The sequence below is a fragment of the Dysidea avara genome, chromosome 3, assembly GCF_963678975.1.
Source record: "Dysidea avara chromosome 3, odDysAvar1.4, whole genome shotgun sequence".
NCBI classification, from domain to species: domain Eukaryota; kingdom Metazoa; phylum Porifera; class Demospongiae; order Dictyoceratida; family Dysideidae; genus Dysidea; species Dysidea avara.
In genome coordinates, this window is record NC_089274.1 from 38,333,762 (window position 1) to 38,354,226 (window position 20,465).

The 20,465-nt window shown below is 38.0% G+C and overlaps 1 protein-coding gene across 1 annotated transcript in view; it reads right to left on the reverse strand.

Moving 5' to 3' along the window:
- Positions 1-3,217: 3,217 nt before the first annotated feature.
- The window catches only part of LOC136248501 (CUB and sushi domain-containing protein 3-like), an 84,875-nt gene continuing 67,627 nt past the window's right edge, over positions 3,218-20,465 (reverse strand). Inside the window, exons 10-13 of the mRNA XM_066040278.1 lie at positions 20,206-20,400; positions 15,728-15,925; positions 3,837-4,007; positions 3,218-3,672 (exon numbers count right to left, since the gene is read on the reverse strand). Of these exons, the coding sequence (XP_065896350.1) occupies positions 3,218-3,672; positions 3,837-4,007; positions 15,728-15,925; positions 20,206-20,400 (1,019 nt within the window). The remainder of the gene's footprint in view (positions 3,673-3,836; positions 4,008-15,727; positions 15,926-20,205; positions 20,401-20,465) is intronic.

Sequence of the window (20,465 nt, forward strand, 5' to 3'; positions counted from 1 at the left end):
GTATATAGCTGATCTCTCTGCAGGTTGATTTGTTTGTAGCCGATCTCTCTACAGGTAATCTGTTTGTAGCTGAACTCTCTATAAGGTGATTTGTTTGTAGCTGATCTCTCTGCAGGTTGATTTGTTTTAGCTGAACTCTCTACAGGGTGATTGCTTGTAGCTGAACTCCTTACATTGTGTCTAGTTTCTAACTGATGTCTCTACAGGGTGATTTTTTGTAGCTGAACTCTCTTCAGGGTGATTTGTTTCTAGCTGATCTCTCTACAGGTAGATTTGTGTTGATTTGTTCATTGCTGATCGCTCTAAAGGTAATTGATTTGTTGCAGTTGAACACCCTGCAAAGTGTTTTGTTTGTAGCTGATCACTCTAAAGGGTAATTTGTTTGTAGCAGAACTCTCTCCACAGTGACTTGTGTGTAGCTGAATTCTGTGTAACTGAAATCTCTAGAGAGTGACTTAATTGTAGCTGAATTCTCTACACAGTGCATGACTTGTTTATAGCTGAACTTTCTTCAGTGTGACTTGTAATGATCTGAATCTCTATAGTGGTATATTTGCTTAACTCTCCACATGGTGACTGTCTTCTTGCTGAACTGTCTATAAGATTAACTGTTTGCAGCTGAACTCCCTACAGAATAACTTGTGATGTAATAAAATTCTATAATGAAGTAAATAAATTAGCCGAATGCTCTATTAGGGTGACTGTTCTATTAGAGTATCTCGATCTCGCATTTGCTACACGGAGTTGGCTTTCGAATCATAACTCAGTGGTTTGTAATCCGATTCTTCTGTACTACTGCAAGGACTTTCTATGAAGATTATTCCAGCTATACACCGATTTTCAGCTCATTGCTCTAAGCGGTTTGCCTAGTAGGCGTGAAAACTAATATTTTTTTATTCATAAAAATCGATCGCGTAATTGTGACACAGGTTGGGTTTTGTGTCATATCTCCGTGGTCTTTATCTCGATTCTTTTCAAACCACCAAAAGGCACTCCTACGATGGTTACTCCATCTACATAGCAATTTTCAACTCATTCCATGAAACGGTTTACCCTGTAGGCGTGACAACAAATCGATCTTGTTTTACGCGAATAATCGGTCATAACTCCTGAACCATTCATCGGATTTGTACCAAATTTGATGCTAGGATTCGCCTTTGGACTCCCTTTCTGTGTGCCAAATTGCAAGGCGATCGGAGTACGCGTTTGCTTGTTATAGCAATTTTTGCAAGTGTGCGAAAAGACGAAGAAAAAAAAAACGAAGAAAAAAAAACGAAACTTTGGCAGCTCGTATCTCGGAAATGGCTGGAGCGATTTCCTTCAAATTTGGAATGTAGACTCCCTTGGCTGGCGGGCAACTGTGTAGCAAATTTGATTCCAATCAGATAAGTGATCACCGAGATACAAAGGTGTGAAAATGACGTTTTCGTTCTTCCTGTCAATATACTCACGGTGTGGCGCGCCGGCTTCTTGGGCCGCACGACACACTACCGTGTGTCTTGATATATATGTGGTAAATTGTACTAGGCATGCATTCAACCATGCAGTAACAATATTTTTACACTTGATGTACCCTGGCAAATATGATTAACATAGCCAAGTGTGTAATCTTACTAAGTACACCGCATATAGCCTAAATATTTCAAGGGACAAAATTTTCGAGGTTGAGCAATGTTGCTAAAAATAAAGAATAAAGTTTTTGCGGATTTGCAAAGATTCCCAAGACTATATGAAGATTTAAATATTTCAAGGATAAAAATTTTGTTGGTAACCCCTAAAACCACAAAATCAACAAAAATTTTCCACCTTGAAATGTTTAGTCTATATGGTAGCAGGTCACCATGCAATACTATCCCTGTTTATCTACCAACTCAATGGTTGTGACCCATCTTTTATATGCTACTCAAATGTATCTACGCGTAAGTAACATCTGTACCCAAGTACCTATAATTTCAAGGAGTGCATGCAACCTTCGTGAGTGCTCTGAAGATGTCAATCCATGGCATACAGAAGCCTGGTGCATCCAATCTTCTTGTTTGAACACTCATATAACCAGTATATGGGACCCTTAATTGGACAAGAACATTCAGCGGGCTGCCTGTTGCATTGTGTCTCATAGCAGTACTATATAGCAGTGTGTCTGCCATGCTGAACCATCTAATTTAGCCAATTGTCATCTTTTTTTGACTATCAACATCTTACAAAACCGTTTATCATGAGCATACAATTGGTTAGTAGAAACTGGAATAATTAGAGGGAGGCGTAAACAGCATTGTTTATACTGACATACTTGTTTCAAGTCTGAGTTGCATGTAATCAGTAAAATGATGAGCTGTGGTGACTGTGAAACACCATATTCTATGGAATTTACAGGGATGAGGATATATAGTAACTGGATTATATCCAAATTCTTCAAATAAAATTTCAAAAACTGCTGATTTAGGTACTAAATGTTTTAAGTGTCAAGCCAGTTATGATTTTTAACTATGAAATTTGGATACATAATTTACTACACTATCCAGCGTAACTGTAACACTATACCCTGAAGTGTGCCTCATACCTGTTTATTTACTGCTGCGTATTCGTACTGGTCTGATACTGGGTCGATTGACAACTATGTAGTACAGCTACGTCTCAGTTACATGAATTATTTTAATGGGCGCATACAAGCATTACAAAATTCGTGCTTTAAATATTTGCACGACTTTGCAAACCAAGTCGATTTTGATTAAAATTGAGTCGGTTTATTTCAAAACTGAGTCGGTTTTAACCGAGGCTCTTTGCTTGAAATCGAGTCAGTTAGATTCAGAATCGAGTTGGTTCTAACTTGAAATTGAGTTGGTTTTCTTCAGAACCGTGTCGGTTTATTTTAGGACCGACTCGATTTGCAATCAAACCGAGTTGATATTATCACCATTGCCAGTGCATAATTTTGAAATGAATGGCACACCATACCAATTACACTCCCACTAACATTTTTATACTCTGAATACTATACAGTAGATGATCAACTGACTATTATCTCATGTAGCATAGCAAACATTATCTATATATTGTGGCAAAAACTGGGAGAGAGCTACAAGCAAATAATGCACAAAAGTAACTATGTAAAACAATAACAACAATAGTAACAAAGGAGTAAATGTCACTATTAAATACACAGAGCTAATGATACAATGGTTCAGTGGATTAAACTAATTCACATAAGCATACTGATTTACTTTTTAGCTTTCACACTCCCATAAGCTGGATTAGGAGTAATGGTAACATCAGAGCCTGGAGTAGTTTTGGTGCTAGTTCCCATCCTTGTGGCTACTCCATATGATGGGTTAGGCTCAATGGTAACATTACAACCCATACCCTCTCCTCTGATTACTCCATATGATGGGTTAGACTCCATAGTGACATCACCTTCTCTATCATCACGTGAAGGGTGTTTAGTTAATTCAGTGGGTCGGGCATAATCATACTGATCTTCAGATATTTTATTATTCTGTTTGTTCACACCATAGGATGGGTTAGGTTGTATAGCAATATTAGAACCCTGTCCTGTGTATGACCCATATGACGGATTAGAATCCATCTTGATAATATCATCTCGATGTAATTGAGGTAACATTATCTCACTGTATTGTTCTTCCCTCTGTTTCTTTTCTGTGGAACTTGCACTACCTGTAGTACATAACTCAACTTGTGAACATCACTAATGTTTACTAAAAGACACAAACTACACTATAGCAGTCTACCAAAGTATCATGCAAGTTAGTGCCAGTATATAAAATGATCACAGCAAGGACAGAGAAATTAAGACAATATATAACAATTAGAAAACTCACTGGTATTAGAAATCCCAGCCATAACAGAATTTGATTTCTTCTGATGTAAGTGTCTCATATAAATCAATACAAGTAGCACCACTATAATGATGACTACAATAACTACAACTCCTCCTACTGCTCCACCAATAACAGCACCAGATGATCCTCCACTGTCACTTGCTTCTGATCCTTATTGATTATGTAATAAACAAAATTAAAATTCACAAAAATGTACTATATACACATTGGTATATACTTACATTGAATTAGCTCAATCATGGTTATAAAAAGTAATCTTAAGAGATCATAGGGAGGTCACCTAAACCTGAACATAATTATACTAGTGGACATTTAATCTGCACAAAAATAGCCAAGCTGTGAAAAAAATGTGCGGCCTTAAAAAGCCTGTTGTGAAATCAAAGGTGACAGTCAACAAATGGCTGCAATGATGTTGCAGATATTATTTCTGCAAGTTCCAAAGCCAGCCTATGGTTGACCTCAGGGGCAGTTCTACAACTGGTTTCCAACTTTATGGTAGGGACGGGGTCCTTACAGTGACATTGGAATTAGAATTTAATATATACTGTAGTTTATTTAGTTAATGATGAGTGAAAAATCACTCTAAAATGTTGAATCTGCTCATTCTAAGCCTGTATCAAGTAGTTACAGAAGTTCTGAAATCAAGAATGATAAAAATTTTAGAGGTGCTTAATGCACTTGTTTCTGTACAAAAACTATTTTGGATCGTTTTGTGGTGGAGAAAGTAAATTTGGTCACTTGATAAACTACCCAAGTAGTTAAATGTTATTTTAGCCTTAAAATTCGTTGAGTGTTTTTTCGATCTCAAAAAGCTGACTGGTTTACAGAAACCAGTGAAACCCCCTTAGAACCACAACTGGTAGACCTTGATATTAATCGTCGAAGACTGTGTTGTAATATGAAGAACTTAAATAAGATGAATTTTGAAGGTATGCATACCCCAATGATAGCCTTGTGTGGCCGTTTTTTTCTCTTTGTCATTGGGTAGGGAGAAAAAAAGGATCTGATTCAGTTTTGTCTTGACACTACCCAGATAATTGGGTGGTGTTAACCAAGGAAAAGTGATGCATCTGTAAATAGTAGCTGCTCATGTCTTTGATGTATCACATTTCTTTGGTAAACACTACCCGATTATCCGGGTAGTGTCAAGACGAGTGTGGGATTCAAACCGGACCAGACCATTTTTCTCCCTACCCAATGACAAAGAGAAAAAAAGCGGTCTGGCCATGTGAGACTACCCCAATGATAGCTAGGCAGATTCAACTCAAATTAGGAAAGGGAGATGCCCTACCCTGAGGAAGCTTCCACAGCAGAAATGGTTAATTATACCATTAAAATACTATGGAGCTACGGATATATGAAAAGTTTAAAGATTTTTAAATTCAAAGTACATTGCTATTGTTCTGGCAGCCAAAAATGGAAATATTTTGCCAGGGCTATTGTTCCGGCAGTCCACCAGATTTCTCTCACTATTAAACACATACATGAGCTAGGAGTTGACATGTATCTAGTTGTATGCCCCAAGTATTCAACTTTAGGACATGAGACCAGTAGTTTGCCTGGGGCTTGTGTACTTTAGAGCACGTAACCAGCTAGTTTGCCTCAGGTCTTGTACTTACTGCACACAAAAGTAGTTCACAGGAAAATGTCACGTTAGGGTCAGGGTTAGGGTTGGGTTTACCTTTGGTTTCTTCTTCACCTTTAGTGCCTGCAATGCAGCCATGACACCACAGAGCTAAATGACAACTCCTTCTGAAAAGAGACAAGGAAAGGCAAGTCTTCTGTAAAATACAGCAGCAGCATGACCCATACGACTTGAAAATACAAGTGGGGTAAAAGAACCCATCTCAATTTCCTTAATACATTGTTAATACCTCCATTGTTTCTCATGTTCTAAACATGGCCATGTGTGAGGTATGCAATTTGTAAATATTAATCAGATAATACAATATTATTGTTAAAGTATTAATGAGAACTATGTGATGCTGCCAGTCTTTAAGTGTGTGAGCATCTTCTTAAATGCCACTCAAATTTTGATTCTCAAGAAAGCAGAGTGTATAGATTATCTGATAGAAATAAATAGTTTGAGTTTGGCCGCCTTTCCTAATTAATACTTTAACAATAGTATTGTATTATCTGATTAATATTTGCAACTTGCATACCTCACACATGGCCACACTATAATATCATCACTTTTTGTTGCAGTTAACTCTGCCTTACTTGGATGCGCACTTTTTTGACAGCTATAAGCTGTTTTGGATGGGATTTCAAACCTTTTTGTTAGAATAAGCATACGTTCACTGTTGAAAACAGTAGGTGAGTTTCATGGTTTGCACAGAAACCCCTTTTAATTTAGATTACAGTGACAGAATATTAAAATACAATTGTAATTTTAGTGGCATGCAACTGCAGTCAACTAACATCCGTTTTAACTAGTAAACCCTTAGTAACACTTTACCTTTCATCTCGCATGGCTGCCTGGAATTAAAGCGATCAAGATACTCTTATAGAGCAGTCACAAAACAGCTCTAATACAGCAATCAAAATTACAGCATAGTTACAACTTCTGTGTAGCATTGCATTGTGTAGTTAAAATGCTAGCTACTTACAGACTTTACAATATAAAAATACAACACTTGTAGAAACGTGACTGTTATATTAGAGTGATTGACTGCTCTATTAGAGTATCTCGATCTACTTCAAGCATTGACTAATTAAGATGGAGAAGCCATGCCCCTGCCATATTAGTACGAGCTCTTGTGAAAATGAAATGAGAATGGTAGAGAAATAGTGAGTATGTCCAGAGACAATAGAGAGGTGCATAATTATGTCCTATTGTAAATAAACACCTTTAAAATTTATATTACTAATAAATAGGTGCACCAGAATAGGCTGCGATCTTTGCAAGAATGTTAAGACTGTTGTCTCATCGCACGAAGGTTGTCTTTCTGTGTTTAAGAGATTGACAATATTGGTGAGTTTAACTGTACATGCATGTGTTGTAAAACTTAATTGTAAAAGGCGTAATTAGTGTATACCACGATAATATTAGTCTCGCGTGGCCAGACCGCTTTTTTTTCTTTTTCATTTGGTCGGGAAAAAGAAAAAGAAAAAAAAAGCGGTCTGGCCATGCGAGACTACGATAACATGTATTAGTGGCTAAAAAAACTATTTTATACAACTAGTCCAAACCTGAGGGGGAGGGGGGTAGTAGTACGTATAAACAAATCTTCTTTTGTTACATTATTTTATATTTTGCAATTGTGTTCTATAGTGTCACAATTGTTACGTAGCAAAATGTTAGTGAAGAGAATGAATGAAGCAGGGATTTCAGGAATTTTAAAGCAATTAATAGTGGACTGTGAAAATGACCATAACTATAGGTTACAATTTTAGTGGACCACAATTGGAAAAATTTTGAAAATGGCAATCTCAAGACTGGATCTTGAGGTACTTTTAGTCAAATCCCTGTAAACATGCACAGCAAATGTATGTAATTTTTGACTTTATTCTTTTTGTGGTGCAGCTTGCTAGTTAGTCTGACTTTTACGACTAGCCAAATCACCATTTATGACTAGCCTAAAGTTATTTACAACTAGCTTTTAGGCCACAACTGGCCCCCTTTTTAGCCCCTGACATGTATTTTGTACAGTGGAATCTCTATCATGACAGTATACAATTATTAGATATTGGATCAGGTGAAAATTTTACTGCTATATTTGGAGGTTGTCCGGAGATGACTTTGTAGCATATGTATCTCAGTATCATGATAATTAATCCTTCACTAATAGTACAGTGAAAACCGGTCATTATTTTAGGGAAAAATTTCTGACCTAGCGTATTAAGGAGGTGGCTGCAGTTTACAGCTGTAAGCAATTGGTATGTAAAGAAGCATCTGCAATGTAGCGTAACTGGCTATAGAGATGGATTTAGTGTGCGACAGTGTGTGAGACAGTGAATGCTGGCAGCAAGGGGGTAACCAATCTGTTAGAGTGCCAAAGGCACTGCTGATTTAGGTTATAGGATCACAGATGGGACATTTCCAAGTTGGGTGTTTACCCAAAGTGTAAGAATTTTCACTTTTGGTCCTTATAAGCTCCTGATGAAGAAAGTGACGAAGTCATTATCCATAGGATATATTTTAGAATATCCATTTCAGTTCAGGCACAAGACAAAAAAACAACATTCCAGTGGTTTAGTGGTGACCACAACACTACCTGAGTAAACTGTGGTGAGATTTCAGACTACCAGAAGCCCTGGAATGCCTTCAACACATGAAATACCAAATATCAAATGCCTGGCTTTCATCCACAGTGGACCTGCGGCCACTTGTACAGAAGGCTGCTTCTCTAAGAAGGCCAACTTTAAAATTCTCCTGTGAGACATCTATATGGTTAAATCAGTACCTTGCTAAAGCAGCTACCTGCTTTAACTGTATGTACTTATATGCATTTTTTACTTATCGTAACTTATTCTCTTCAGGTTTACTGATGGCACTATGCAGTATTGTTGACTGGTCTGTGCATAATGTGGTGATTTGGAATGCTAAAATGGTACGTAGCATTTCTTATCTGCACATGTTGTAATGTGTTGTAATGTGTCCACACATCTTAGAAATAAATATAATTGAAGGGGCCAGCGGCAAAAGGGGACAAGTGTCATTTGAAAGATTAGGTGACCACGTAATGGGCATTAAAAAGAATTTTGGGACATAATCGAGTTTTTGGAATATTTGCTAAAAGTTATATTAAGACTGCCATGAACTTTAAACTCTGTTGTTTACTTAGTGACAATATTATTCACATGTTTAAACTTTAAACCAAGCCATTCTAATTTTAGCACATGTCCCCTTTTCCCACTGACCCCTTCAACTATATATATACTCAGTTCCATTGTGCCACTGGGTCATAAGTGGGTTGAGTTTGGATCATCCAAGACATTTGGGTCACATTTTGTCCTGGCCAAGTGGATCTCATTCACTGACAGAAGGTACAGGATCAGATCATGTGAATAAATTACAGTGGACCTTGTCTATTGCCACCTTCGCTCAATAAGCAGGTAGCAGTGTATACATTCTCACTTTGGAATTGGCTTTTCGAGAGAGGTTGTCTTTCTATACTGGTGGCCATTAAGACACATTTCATTGATTGTACTGATGGAGTGTACATACTAGAGATGCAACAATATCCTCCACTTAGTGTCGTTTGATAGTGATCCAATGGAAACTATGTATCATTTTACTTAAATATTATACTGTAGCAACTCTAGTGCATATTACTGCAGTTGTGATCTGCATCACTCTTTAAATTCTTAAGCTGCGCCCCCTTAGAGAGTAAATTATGTGGGGGCGACTAAATTCAAATTTCAAACTAGCCATTCCTGAAAACAAATGTAACAATCTCAACAAAACTTTTAGAACAGTTTAAAGACACATTGCCCTACATGCCAATGTGAAAAACAACAATATGTGTTTTGTATATGGCCTCTAGGCCGACTGAGGATGACTGAAACTTTGTTTGGTACTGAAATTACGACTATAGGGTAATGATGCATGGTGAAATCAATGATGTGAAACTTGAGGTGATTGAGAGAATATGGAAGCGATAGCAGGGCAATCAATGTTCGGACTGCACAAAAGAATGCAGGGAATACACCTGCGGTTGTGTCTAACTGCATGCGGAAAAAAAACAAAAAAAAAAAACGAAACCTCCCCTTTGATGTCGGCAATCTCAATCTCGAAAGAGTCAACATAGATTTGCTCCACTGCTTATGTGGTAGTTACTAGTGACACGATGAGTTTAACTCCAGAGTTTCAGAGGGATAGCGTAAATGATGGGTGAGTTACAGGCAAGCCGAATTTGTCAATGTTCGTTCCTGTAAAATCCTCACATGTAGCGATCGCGTCATTTATTGTCTGTGGCACACGTTTCTGCTTTACTGGCACTACTGTGACTTGATCTCTTCTAAAACAAAAATTTTACAGTATGAATATGCACTTTGTTCACAATCTTAAGTTTCAAGGTAGCTAGTTTCATCCATTTGATCACATCTTACAAAGTGCTAACAAATTTTCGAATAGCATGTTAACGAATCAAATAATGCCATGAGGGTGCCGACCACACAGTCAAATATCCGAATAATCGTTTCAGTACTAGTCTTTATTATCCCAAGACTGAATTCAATATCCAAGTGTAGGTGACCACCCTTGTTTCACTACTTTTTCTTCTATGACCCCTAACTAAACTTCAAACTCCTAAATTTTCCTTGCTCTTGTTTATTTACTTATTTTTTTACTTTTTTGTAACATAATAATTATGACTGGTGAAAACGTGATACCACATCAAAAAAAGGCTCAAGATTTATTGCTTTTGTCTAAACACATGCGCTGACAATCAATTATTGGAAAGCGCTAAGTGGTCATTACATTTTTTGTTTTCAGCTGTGTTCCTGTTACACAGTAGTACAGGAATTTTACCAAGAATATTGGGTCAACCTCACACTAATTGCAACAAAAGCAAATTCAACAGATTTAGTTTCCATATTATGTCTTCAATGACAGAAAAAAAGTCCTAGGGAATCCTCATGGGGGAACAGTGTGAAAATCATTAAAATAAAAATCCACTTTTTTGCTCCTTAATGGTTTGATGTTTTTACAGCGTTTATAGTCATATCTCAGCTACGGTACTGCGTATATCAAAACTTACAGGTTTTTGCAATTGAATTCGGCGACTTTGCAAATGAATTCGTCTCGTTTGCAATTGAGTTCGTCGCTTTTGTAATTGAATTCGTCCCATTTGCAATTGAATTCGTCGGTTTTGCAATTGAATTCGTCCCATTTGCAATTGAATTCGTCGGTTTTGCAATTGAATTCGTTGCTTTTGCAGTTAAATTCGTCCATAACAAGAATGGCAGCTGGAGCAAACACGAAAACATGATGTAGCAGCTGCTACAATAACTTGTTCAAGTACAACAGTAGTAAACAACTCTTTACAAGGCAATGATTCTTCCTCTACAGCCTCTCCAGCAACATTCCAAACTCTACTATGCCATTCGCGATGGGTGTGGTCACTCGCGAGCAAGCTAATTAACTTGTCAGACAGCTATCAGCTTCGCGTACTACCAGCTTCAATTACCTTCTAGTATCTCAAGTGTAACTCTTCAAGGCATAAATAGTTCATCTCTTAATGAACGGGTTGGTTTCTTGGAGCCGTTTTGTTTATGACGAATTGTAATGCAAACACGACGAATTCAATTGCAAAACCGACGAATTCAATTGCAAATGGGACGAATTCAATTGCAATACCAACGAATTCAATTGCAAATGGGATGAATTCAATTGCAAAGGCGATGAATTCAATTGCAAAAACCTGTATTATACCATTAAAAAGCTCTCGCAAAGATGAATCTTTTGGTACTAAAATTATCACCTTAGGAAAATGTGTTAATGAGTTATGATTAAATATATCCTGATTTGCTTACTCTTTGTACATGTACATGTTTTGCAACTGTAACTACTGTAGTAATTCCTTTATGCATGTTTTTGCATGCTACAGAGTAGTATAGTGAGCTTGAGAGTTTTCAACCAGCAGGAGAAAGGTTATGTTGTGGATGCGCAAAACATTGCATCTACCAATGAGAATGATCAGGCCCAACATTGTATGGTATATAAGGCAGAGTAGTTGTAGTGGTTTTTTAATGCTGGTGATAGCATGAGAAGAGTACTTACTAACTAACTGAACAAGCCAGAGCAAACTTTGTGAATCTTGACATTAGGTGCTGAAACCCTGGAATCAACCAGGGACCTTTAGATAAAGGCAAGTTGATCATTCAGTACTCCAGCTCACTCAAATATTCTCAATTCTTCTTCTAGCAATGGATGCACAACCTGTATTGTGCACCTTCTACAAGACGTCTGCAGATACAGGTGTCCCATCTTCTACTCTAACAGCAAAGGGTAGTTCAAACATCAACCAGGTCAGTATTTCCAGCAATGGCAGGCCTGTACTTTTGTCATCTAAGGAGAGATTTTTGGTCAATCTTTGGTCATCTTCGAAGGGATTCAGGTTGATCCACTGCATCAAGCAATGGCAAGCAATGGTTGATCCACTACATCAAGCAATGGCAGGCCTGTACTTTTGTCATCTAAGGAGAGATTTTTGGTCATCTTTGGTCATCTTCAGGTTGATCCACTGCTCCTCTATCAGATTAGAGACTTACTACTGTCATGTAATCATCAGATGATCTGGAGTTAGCCTTCAAACATGAGCTGTGTAGAAGTTAGCCAGCACTTGCTGATGCAATATAGAAGATTTGTGAAAGTGGTGTCCTAGCAGATATCCCAGATGATAGCATCAGTATATCCTGGATGGTGGAACACTTCTACAATGCATCCCATGCATGGTCTCACAGTTCTACATATGGAGATATCTGCCACCAGTACACAGAATATGTAGCAAGAAAGTACAAGGATGCCATAGTTGTATTTGATAGCTATGAAAATATGAACACAAAAGATATGACACATCAGGCGCAATCAGAAGGAAAGGCTGGTGCAACTGTGACAGTTTCTGCTAACATGACCACCACGATGAAGAAGGACCCCAACTGAACAAATGAGCAGCAATGCTGAGCACAAAATAACTACAAAACTTACCATGCACCAGGAGATGCTGATCTTTTGATTGTTTAGAAGGGTGTTCAATCTGCTACCACCAGTACCACTGTGCTAGTTGGTAAAGACACTGACCTCATTGTTCTGCTCTGCTACCACACAAGTCTCGACTACCATGACATATTCTTTTGTATTGAGCCAAAGAATAACACAAAAAAGCTTCATGTCTGGAACATCAGAGCCACAAAATAAAAGCTTGGTCAAGACATCTGTAACAACATCCTCTTCATCCATGCTATTCTTGGGATCATCACGTCTCTATGGGATTGGAAAAACAGACATCCCTTATCAAGTTCATAGCAAGCAGAATGTTGTGTGAACAAGCAAAGGTGTTCCATTCTGATTCAGCCTCCACGAATGATGTGATAGATGCAGGAGAGAAAGCTCTAGCACTAGTCTACAATGGAATGCACTAGATTCCCTCTGATATAAATGGTTCTGTGAAAAGGTGGATTCAAAAACATCCCACATAAAACCACAATCCTTATCACCAACTTCAGCAGCAGCAAAGTACCACATCCTTCACGTGTACCTTCAAGTTCAAGAATGAAAAAGATCAGCTGTAGAACTTCATCCCAGAGACTGGGGATGGCAAGAGTGTGAAGAGGGGTTTGTGCCACTTCAAACATTGCTACCTCCTGGTCCTGAACATCTGCTACGGGTGATGAGATGCAACTGCCAGACTAACTGCAGTACACTAAGATGCTTGTGCAAGAAGCACAATGAGTGCACTCCCACTTGCGGTAACTACAAGGGAACTGGCTGTAGAAACATATCTCACGACAATGGTATTGACACACTTGAGTAGTCATACAAGGGCATTTGCTACAGTCTCTTTGATAGCACTGTATATTATTGATTATAACTCGTTAACACATTGTTCTAAGGTGATAATTTTAGTACCAAACGATTCATCTTTGCAACAACTTTTTAATGGTATAATAAGTTTTGATATATGCAGTACCCTAGCTGAGATATGACTATAAACACTGTAAAAACATCAAACCATTAAGGAGCAAAAAAGTGGGTTTTTATTTTAATGATTTTCACACTGTTCCCCCATGAGGATTCCTTAGGACTTTTTTTCTGTCATTGAGGACATAATAAGGAAACAAAATCTGTTGAGTTTACTTTTGTTGCAATTAGTGTGAGGTTGACTCACATAATGACTGTACTACAGCATTATAAAAGAAGAACAGCATGAGAAGCACCTCTGCAACACTACAGAAAATACGGATGATTCCCGTTACAAATGAGGGATCCCGTGCAACCATGAATTCACGCCTTGAGCTGTCAACAAAGATAATGTGATACCAAGAGATGTCATCAAAGAGAACTGGGACACAATGGGGGACAAAGGTGAGTCCATGATGAGTGCATTGTACATACTGCAGTATGCCAAAAGGTACCTGTTGGGCTGAAGCAACGTCGAACAGTCAAGTCCATAGCCCTGCCTGTTATGAAGTACTTTTGTCTGAAGGACTCAGTGAGTGAGCGAGTGAGTGAGTGAGTCAGTGAGTGAGTGAGTGAGTGAGTAAGTGAGTGAGTGAGTGAGTGAGTGAGTGAGTGAGTGAGTTTATATACTGTTAAATTTGTAGCAACTAATTGGAAGCATTTCAGGTTGTATTGAAGGCACTTTTAGGCTTGGTTATACTTGGCCAATTCTGCCAAGGTATTGTGAGACTGGTTTCTGGTCAATATTGTTAACCTTCTATGTGATATTAAAAACCCAAAACAAAGCTTAAGGTTTTTAAAGCTACAAAGATCAGAGTGGGCAGTCTCTAACTGACTTAGAAAATGGTGGGGATATAGAGATAAATAGTGGAATAGGTATAACATTATCATGTCAGCACAAAACGTAAACCCACAATCACTTTTCACGCTGTTTTTATTTAATGCTTTACAGCACAAGTGCTGAAGGTCTGTAGGACACCTGGTCCTACAGCCTGCTCAAAGACTTTAGCTACATAAGGTGTGTTTGAAAAGTTGGAGAAAGGAGAAAAAATCCATGACTGGACCTAGGTAGCCTCTGTTATCTATAAAAGAAAGCTCACTGATGTGCTATGCCTTTCTCAGTGAGATCTACAATGCTACACAGCACATCATCAGAGATCATTAGTGAGGTGTGCTGTGTGGCGCAACTCCCTTAACTGCTATCTACCATATACGTAGGAGATCTCTATCCATTTTAGAAAACCTTTCCAGAGGTCCCTTAGGGGTTTTAAACACCTCATTATCTCCCAAAAATCAAAGGATTTTATGCATACCATTTTCTAACATACAGTTACTACCATACTATATGTATATGTTAAAGCATAGCCGCGAGTGCTATATGAAAAATAAAGTACGAGGCACGCGGCCGAGTACTTTATTTTTCATATAGCACGAGCAAGGCTATGCTTTAAATGATTTATGGAACTTTCTAGTCGTGTAGCTTCACCATACACTAGGACTCGTAATTAACAAGCGTTGCACAAACTATTAGCAGCCTGAACGCACACAAACTAGTTTAACAAAGTAACTCACGCGTATTTCACCATAGTTTGGCATAGTAGACATTCATTGCGTCTTTTGGCAGGTTTTGCTCACAACCCACAATCGATTCTATTGCGAGTCACATGGTGAAGTATTTCCGTGATATCTCCAGGACTTGTCCGTTTACATTAACAAACGTAACAGCAACGTTATCTTCTCCCACCCATCATCAAAGCATTTAGGTATGTCTATAAAAGCAATCCAGTGGTGGAACTCATATCGGCTGGGGTGATTGATCACTCAGCGCGGCGAAGCTATCAGCATTCACCAGCTTGGGTGATTAGTCGTACTGGCGCGAGCCCCGTAGGCTATTAGCCTACACTAAGGCACGTGGGCAACTGTGCTTTATTGCCCACAAAGAGTGCTTTATTGCACCGCAAAGAGTGCTTTATTGAACGAATAAAGCACTCTTTGCGGTGCAATAAAGCACTCTTTGTGGTCGATGAAGCAGTTGGCCGGTTGAGAGTGTACTTTATGAAATTTAAAGTACACCTTTTCCTTTGATCTCACCCACGTAAAGTTCTATAAAATAATTTAATGCATGCAGTACATTAAAAAAGATTAGGAATAACGTTTCTATGCCTCTTTCTCAAAAAACCTCATTACACACTTGGTCAATCCAATAAAATACATGTTTTAGGATGCAGTCATACTAAGCTATTACCTCCACTTTGTCGACCACAGACTATCTCACTACCACTCCAGTTCCCATCACTCTGACAGTTCCTAGTGCCACTACCAGTTAGCTCATAACCAGTGTTACATGTGAAACTACAAATATCTTCATAGGAAAGAACTCCATCATCTCCCAGTGAACAAGTCATCACTCCATTATTAGGATTGGTAAGTGATGGACAAAGAACTAAGTCATACAATTAAGACACAATTATAATGACAACTTATGTGCAAGGATAATAACTTTAAGTACAAGCCTATCAAAATTTAATATGAATTATAGTAATCACATCATTTATGAGACAACTAGAATAACTATTCTGTTACTTACATGCTAGGTGCAGTATAAAATTTGCAGAAAAAGTTATTCAATTCAGTTAACTAACAGTTATGATCTAGTCACTAACCGATTATGATATTCTGTCCGGTTTTATAAAGGTGATGTGATAAATATCCAACCATGTTAAAAGTTAGGATGGAAAACATCAGCAGGAAATACCATGAAGCTTGCTGCTTTTAAAAACACCGGCATAGTCTTGTGAAAGGGTACTGAAATGATGCTAACCTGAACAAATTCTCATTGAGCCATGAGAACAGCCTAACACATTGTCACCAAATCTATCAATAGTAGAAAGCCAAGTGCATAAAGGAGAAAGAAGATGCAAAGAAATTCTTAACCATATGTGGTCCAATAACAAATATGGCTAGGAATGGCCAAGCCTCAGGTCATATCTTCACTGTTTGCACAAGAAGGATGCGCCAGAGCAGTTAAATGAGCTTGATCCCAAATGCTAAAAATTAGGTCATTAAATAAACATTGGTGTAATATAGCTAGGAGATCTTGCTGAGAGGCTGATAAAATGAACTGATTGCTGGAAACATCACAAGGGGAGATTTAGGATGGATGTATGGGGGCTGAACACCCCCTTTAAAATTAACAATGTGTTACCTAGAAAGATAATAGAAGCTATGGTACAGGTGCAGTTGCAACTAAAGCAAACATGGGCAATGAAAACATAAAAAGAATGAAAAGAGAAGAGCTAGTCTCTTCTAGGAATCAACAAGAGGGGATCAAAGGGGTAAAACTGCTGCTAAACATCAAAATACTCTAATAGAACAGTCAACTAAACCCCTTGAACTAACTCAAACCATACTGCAGCATTTGCTGTACCTTTTGTTATTGTTATTAGAACTTTACAGTGGCCAGCACTGAAGGTCTGACAGCAACATGTGCTGAAGCCTTAGAATTACCTAACCTAACAAACAGGAACTAGTGACTTAAACATTACTTAACCTACAGCAGCTACAGTAAAGTGAAACAGAAAATGGGCCAAAGAAAGGAAAAATTCCTCTTACGCCAAGGATTTGAACTGCAGGCCATCCGATTTCTATTCGAGCTCCACACTCAGCTTCCTCCAGAAGAGATGGATTTTCTTCCTTTAAACCCAAGTATATATTGTTACTATAACTTTGCAGTGGCCAACATTGAAGGTCTGACAGCAAAATGCGCTTCAGCCTTAGGATTACCTAACCTAACAAACAGGAATTAGAGACTTAAACATCACTTAACCTACAGTAGCTAGTTACTTAACATATGTGACCAGATTTGCGAAAAGGGGTCTTCCACACACAACCAATTCTATACATTTGGAAGACTATAACTTTGCATTCAAGAAACATATAAGTCTGACATTTTCTCCATTTATTAAGCTATGTTAGTGCTCACTACTTCCCAAATTTGAAAACCAATAGCTGCTTCTAATATGAAGTTATGAATTGTCAAAGTTGGTAATCTGGTTGTGTGTGGAAGACCCCTTTTTGCAAATCCGGTCACATATATGAAAGCTAAGTAGTTACCACTGTTAGAAAACGATGGTCTCACTTAGTTAAAGTGGCCCACAATGCTTAGTGCTTAATCAATAAGGTTCAGTCAATATTATTGCCAAATTCGGTATCATAAAGCTAAATTTGCAAAGTTTTCTTGTAAGGGCATGCCCATAGATTCCCTAGATAAAGCATGCTGCTGAGTGTGCTCACACTGCCGTACTAGTTGTATCAACCTGCCACATTTTCTAGCCCTCACTATAGATGCCCCTAGCTTACCACCCCCTTGGGGAATCCTAGACCTGAAGAAAAATATCAGCATCAGCCTCTTCATCAGGAATACTTAGCTGGTCAGCATCAATAGAAAGAAAGGTGGCCACAGACTCCATTAAATGAACCTAAATGGCAGCTGAAGCAGAAAAAACAGTTTCACATAAACCTAAGCCCCAAGGTGAAAAAGTAAAGAAGCTTGGCACCACGAAGACTTGCAAAGTCTACACTACATGATATGACCAAAGCAAGTACAAAGGCTACCATCAAATTGGTAAAGAAATGGCTTCAAGATGAAAAAAGGAACAGTGCGAAGTAGGTGAATAATTTAGAGACAGCTACGTAAAAGATGAAGTTCTACTTGAGGGTCATCCTATACAGTAAGTTTGTCCTACCTTGTCCGTGCAGGAAGAAAGAAACTCCCATAAGAGACTGTCATCACCCCATTGTGGAGAACCCAATAGTTCCAAACCAGTGACTTGTATGATGTCAGGGGAGAATTGGGGAAGGAGTAGTCAGAAGGCTAAAACAGATCACACTTAGACAGGTCCAGATGAAGTCCAAGGTCAGATTCTCAAGTTGAACCAAGTTTGGTTTGAATACAATAACCAGTCACAGAGTATTCAAGGAAAATTACACCGATATGTTGTCACACCTAGAGGCAAATCGATTACGAGAAGAAGTTGAAAATCAGTAGGCAGATTATAAATTAACTATTGAACCTCAAACCTTTTGTGATTTGGGAAGAAATCAAGTTAAGGATCACAAAGATACAGTGTGAAAGCCAATAGTGTAATATTACATGATCACGTTTTGCTAAGAAAAAAAACAAATACTTGTCATGCCTACCAACTAAGGAAATATAAGCAAAAATTAAGCTTCAAACAAGTCATTCTGTAGAGAGCTCAGCTACAAACAATACATGTGCACGTTGTATAGAGTTCTGCTACATTACAAGTTACTCTGTAGCTAGTTCACCTATAAACAAGTCAATCTGTAGAGAGATCATGTGATAATTTTATAGTAACAATTGCAAAATTGTTGTAACTGTAAATGACAAAATAGTTTAAATGTACATATGTATATACTACAAATAAAACAATAAAACTCTGCTCATTCTTGCAGTAAAGAAAAAGGACAAACAAAAGGGAAGCCCTAAAGTTGGCCATAGGCCAGCTTTGGAGTGCGCAATCATAAAAAGAAGTGATATCTATACCTAAACAGCCAAGTTGTATAAAAGTGTGTTGCCATCAAAAAAGCCTGGATGACAAAAAGATGTGAAGTCCAAGGTAGTACATGCATGGCCAAGAAATGGCTGTGATGGCAAAAATTCTAACAGCAATTTGGATGAACTTGGTACAAATTCTAGTGAAATTTTGAGAAGGAAACACGAATACACCTGAATTGTCATTATTTTGCCATTAACTTACATGCCATCACAGATATTTCTAGGCTGTAATTTAGGATTTCACATATTCCCCCAGGCTTATTTTAGCCGGGTTGCACTCTTTTTTTTACAACTTGGCTGTTTTGGCACAGATTTAGGTTTACAGCTAGCTTGTTTGAATCCACGCTGACTTTTAAACATATTGCTTTGGAGAAAACTGCTCTGTTATGGCACTGTAATTACTAGGGCTGAGCAATAATATCGATAGTTCGATACTCGCGATCAAAAAATCATAATCGCGATATGATTATTACAACTTACTATCGCGATATTGCTGTAAGATTACTAGAAACATTGCTACCAAGTTTATTTAAAGTAACTCTTCAAGCTTGTATATTCGCGAAATGTTTGGTTGCAAGGCTATAACAAGCTGTGTATATTTATCGGCCGCCCACGCAATTAGTCGATTGCTTCGCGAAGGGTCTAGAATTCCACTAAAAATGCTACTTGAGAAGCTGGCTTAGCTGTTTTATAACTACTTGGCTTGCTTTATCATGGAAAAGTTTGGCTGCAAGGCTGTAACAAAAATTGTAGAAAAATCGGGTGCCCACGCAATTAATTACCTAATTGATGCACTTACAAGAAAACCAAGCAAATAATAATCTGTGATGGTGTTAATTATGCTTAACATGCATTGAATACTTGAAACTTGACTGAAGATCATTCAAAGTGTAATTATCGTGATATTATCGTATCGTGAACAATTTTCTATCGTTCAGCTCTAGTAATTACACACATTTATTTTTAGATTATAACGATTTCACTGTACATTAAAACTGTTTGTATCTTGATAACTAGTTTACCAAGTTATTAACTTGTTTCTCTAAGTGGTTAACAATGTCATGCTGATTTGTGCATTTACTTTAGAGCACCATGTTTGTTTGTCAAATTCTGTTGCATAAAATATGAGCATAATGACTACTTACCTCCTCTACACATGGTGTCACTACCACTCCAGTTACCATCACTCTGACAGGTCCTAGTGTCACTACCAGTTAGCTCATAACCAGTGTTACATGTGACACTACAAGTGTCTCCCTCATAACCCACTCCCATACTACCAGAACTACACGATGTTATCACTCCATTGGATGGAGATGTGAGGTCAAAACATTGAGTATCTGTAAAGAAAAAGTAAGGTATCTGATATCACTGCTTATGTGCAATTTCATGCTCTCATATAAAA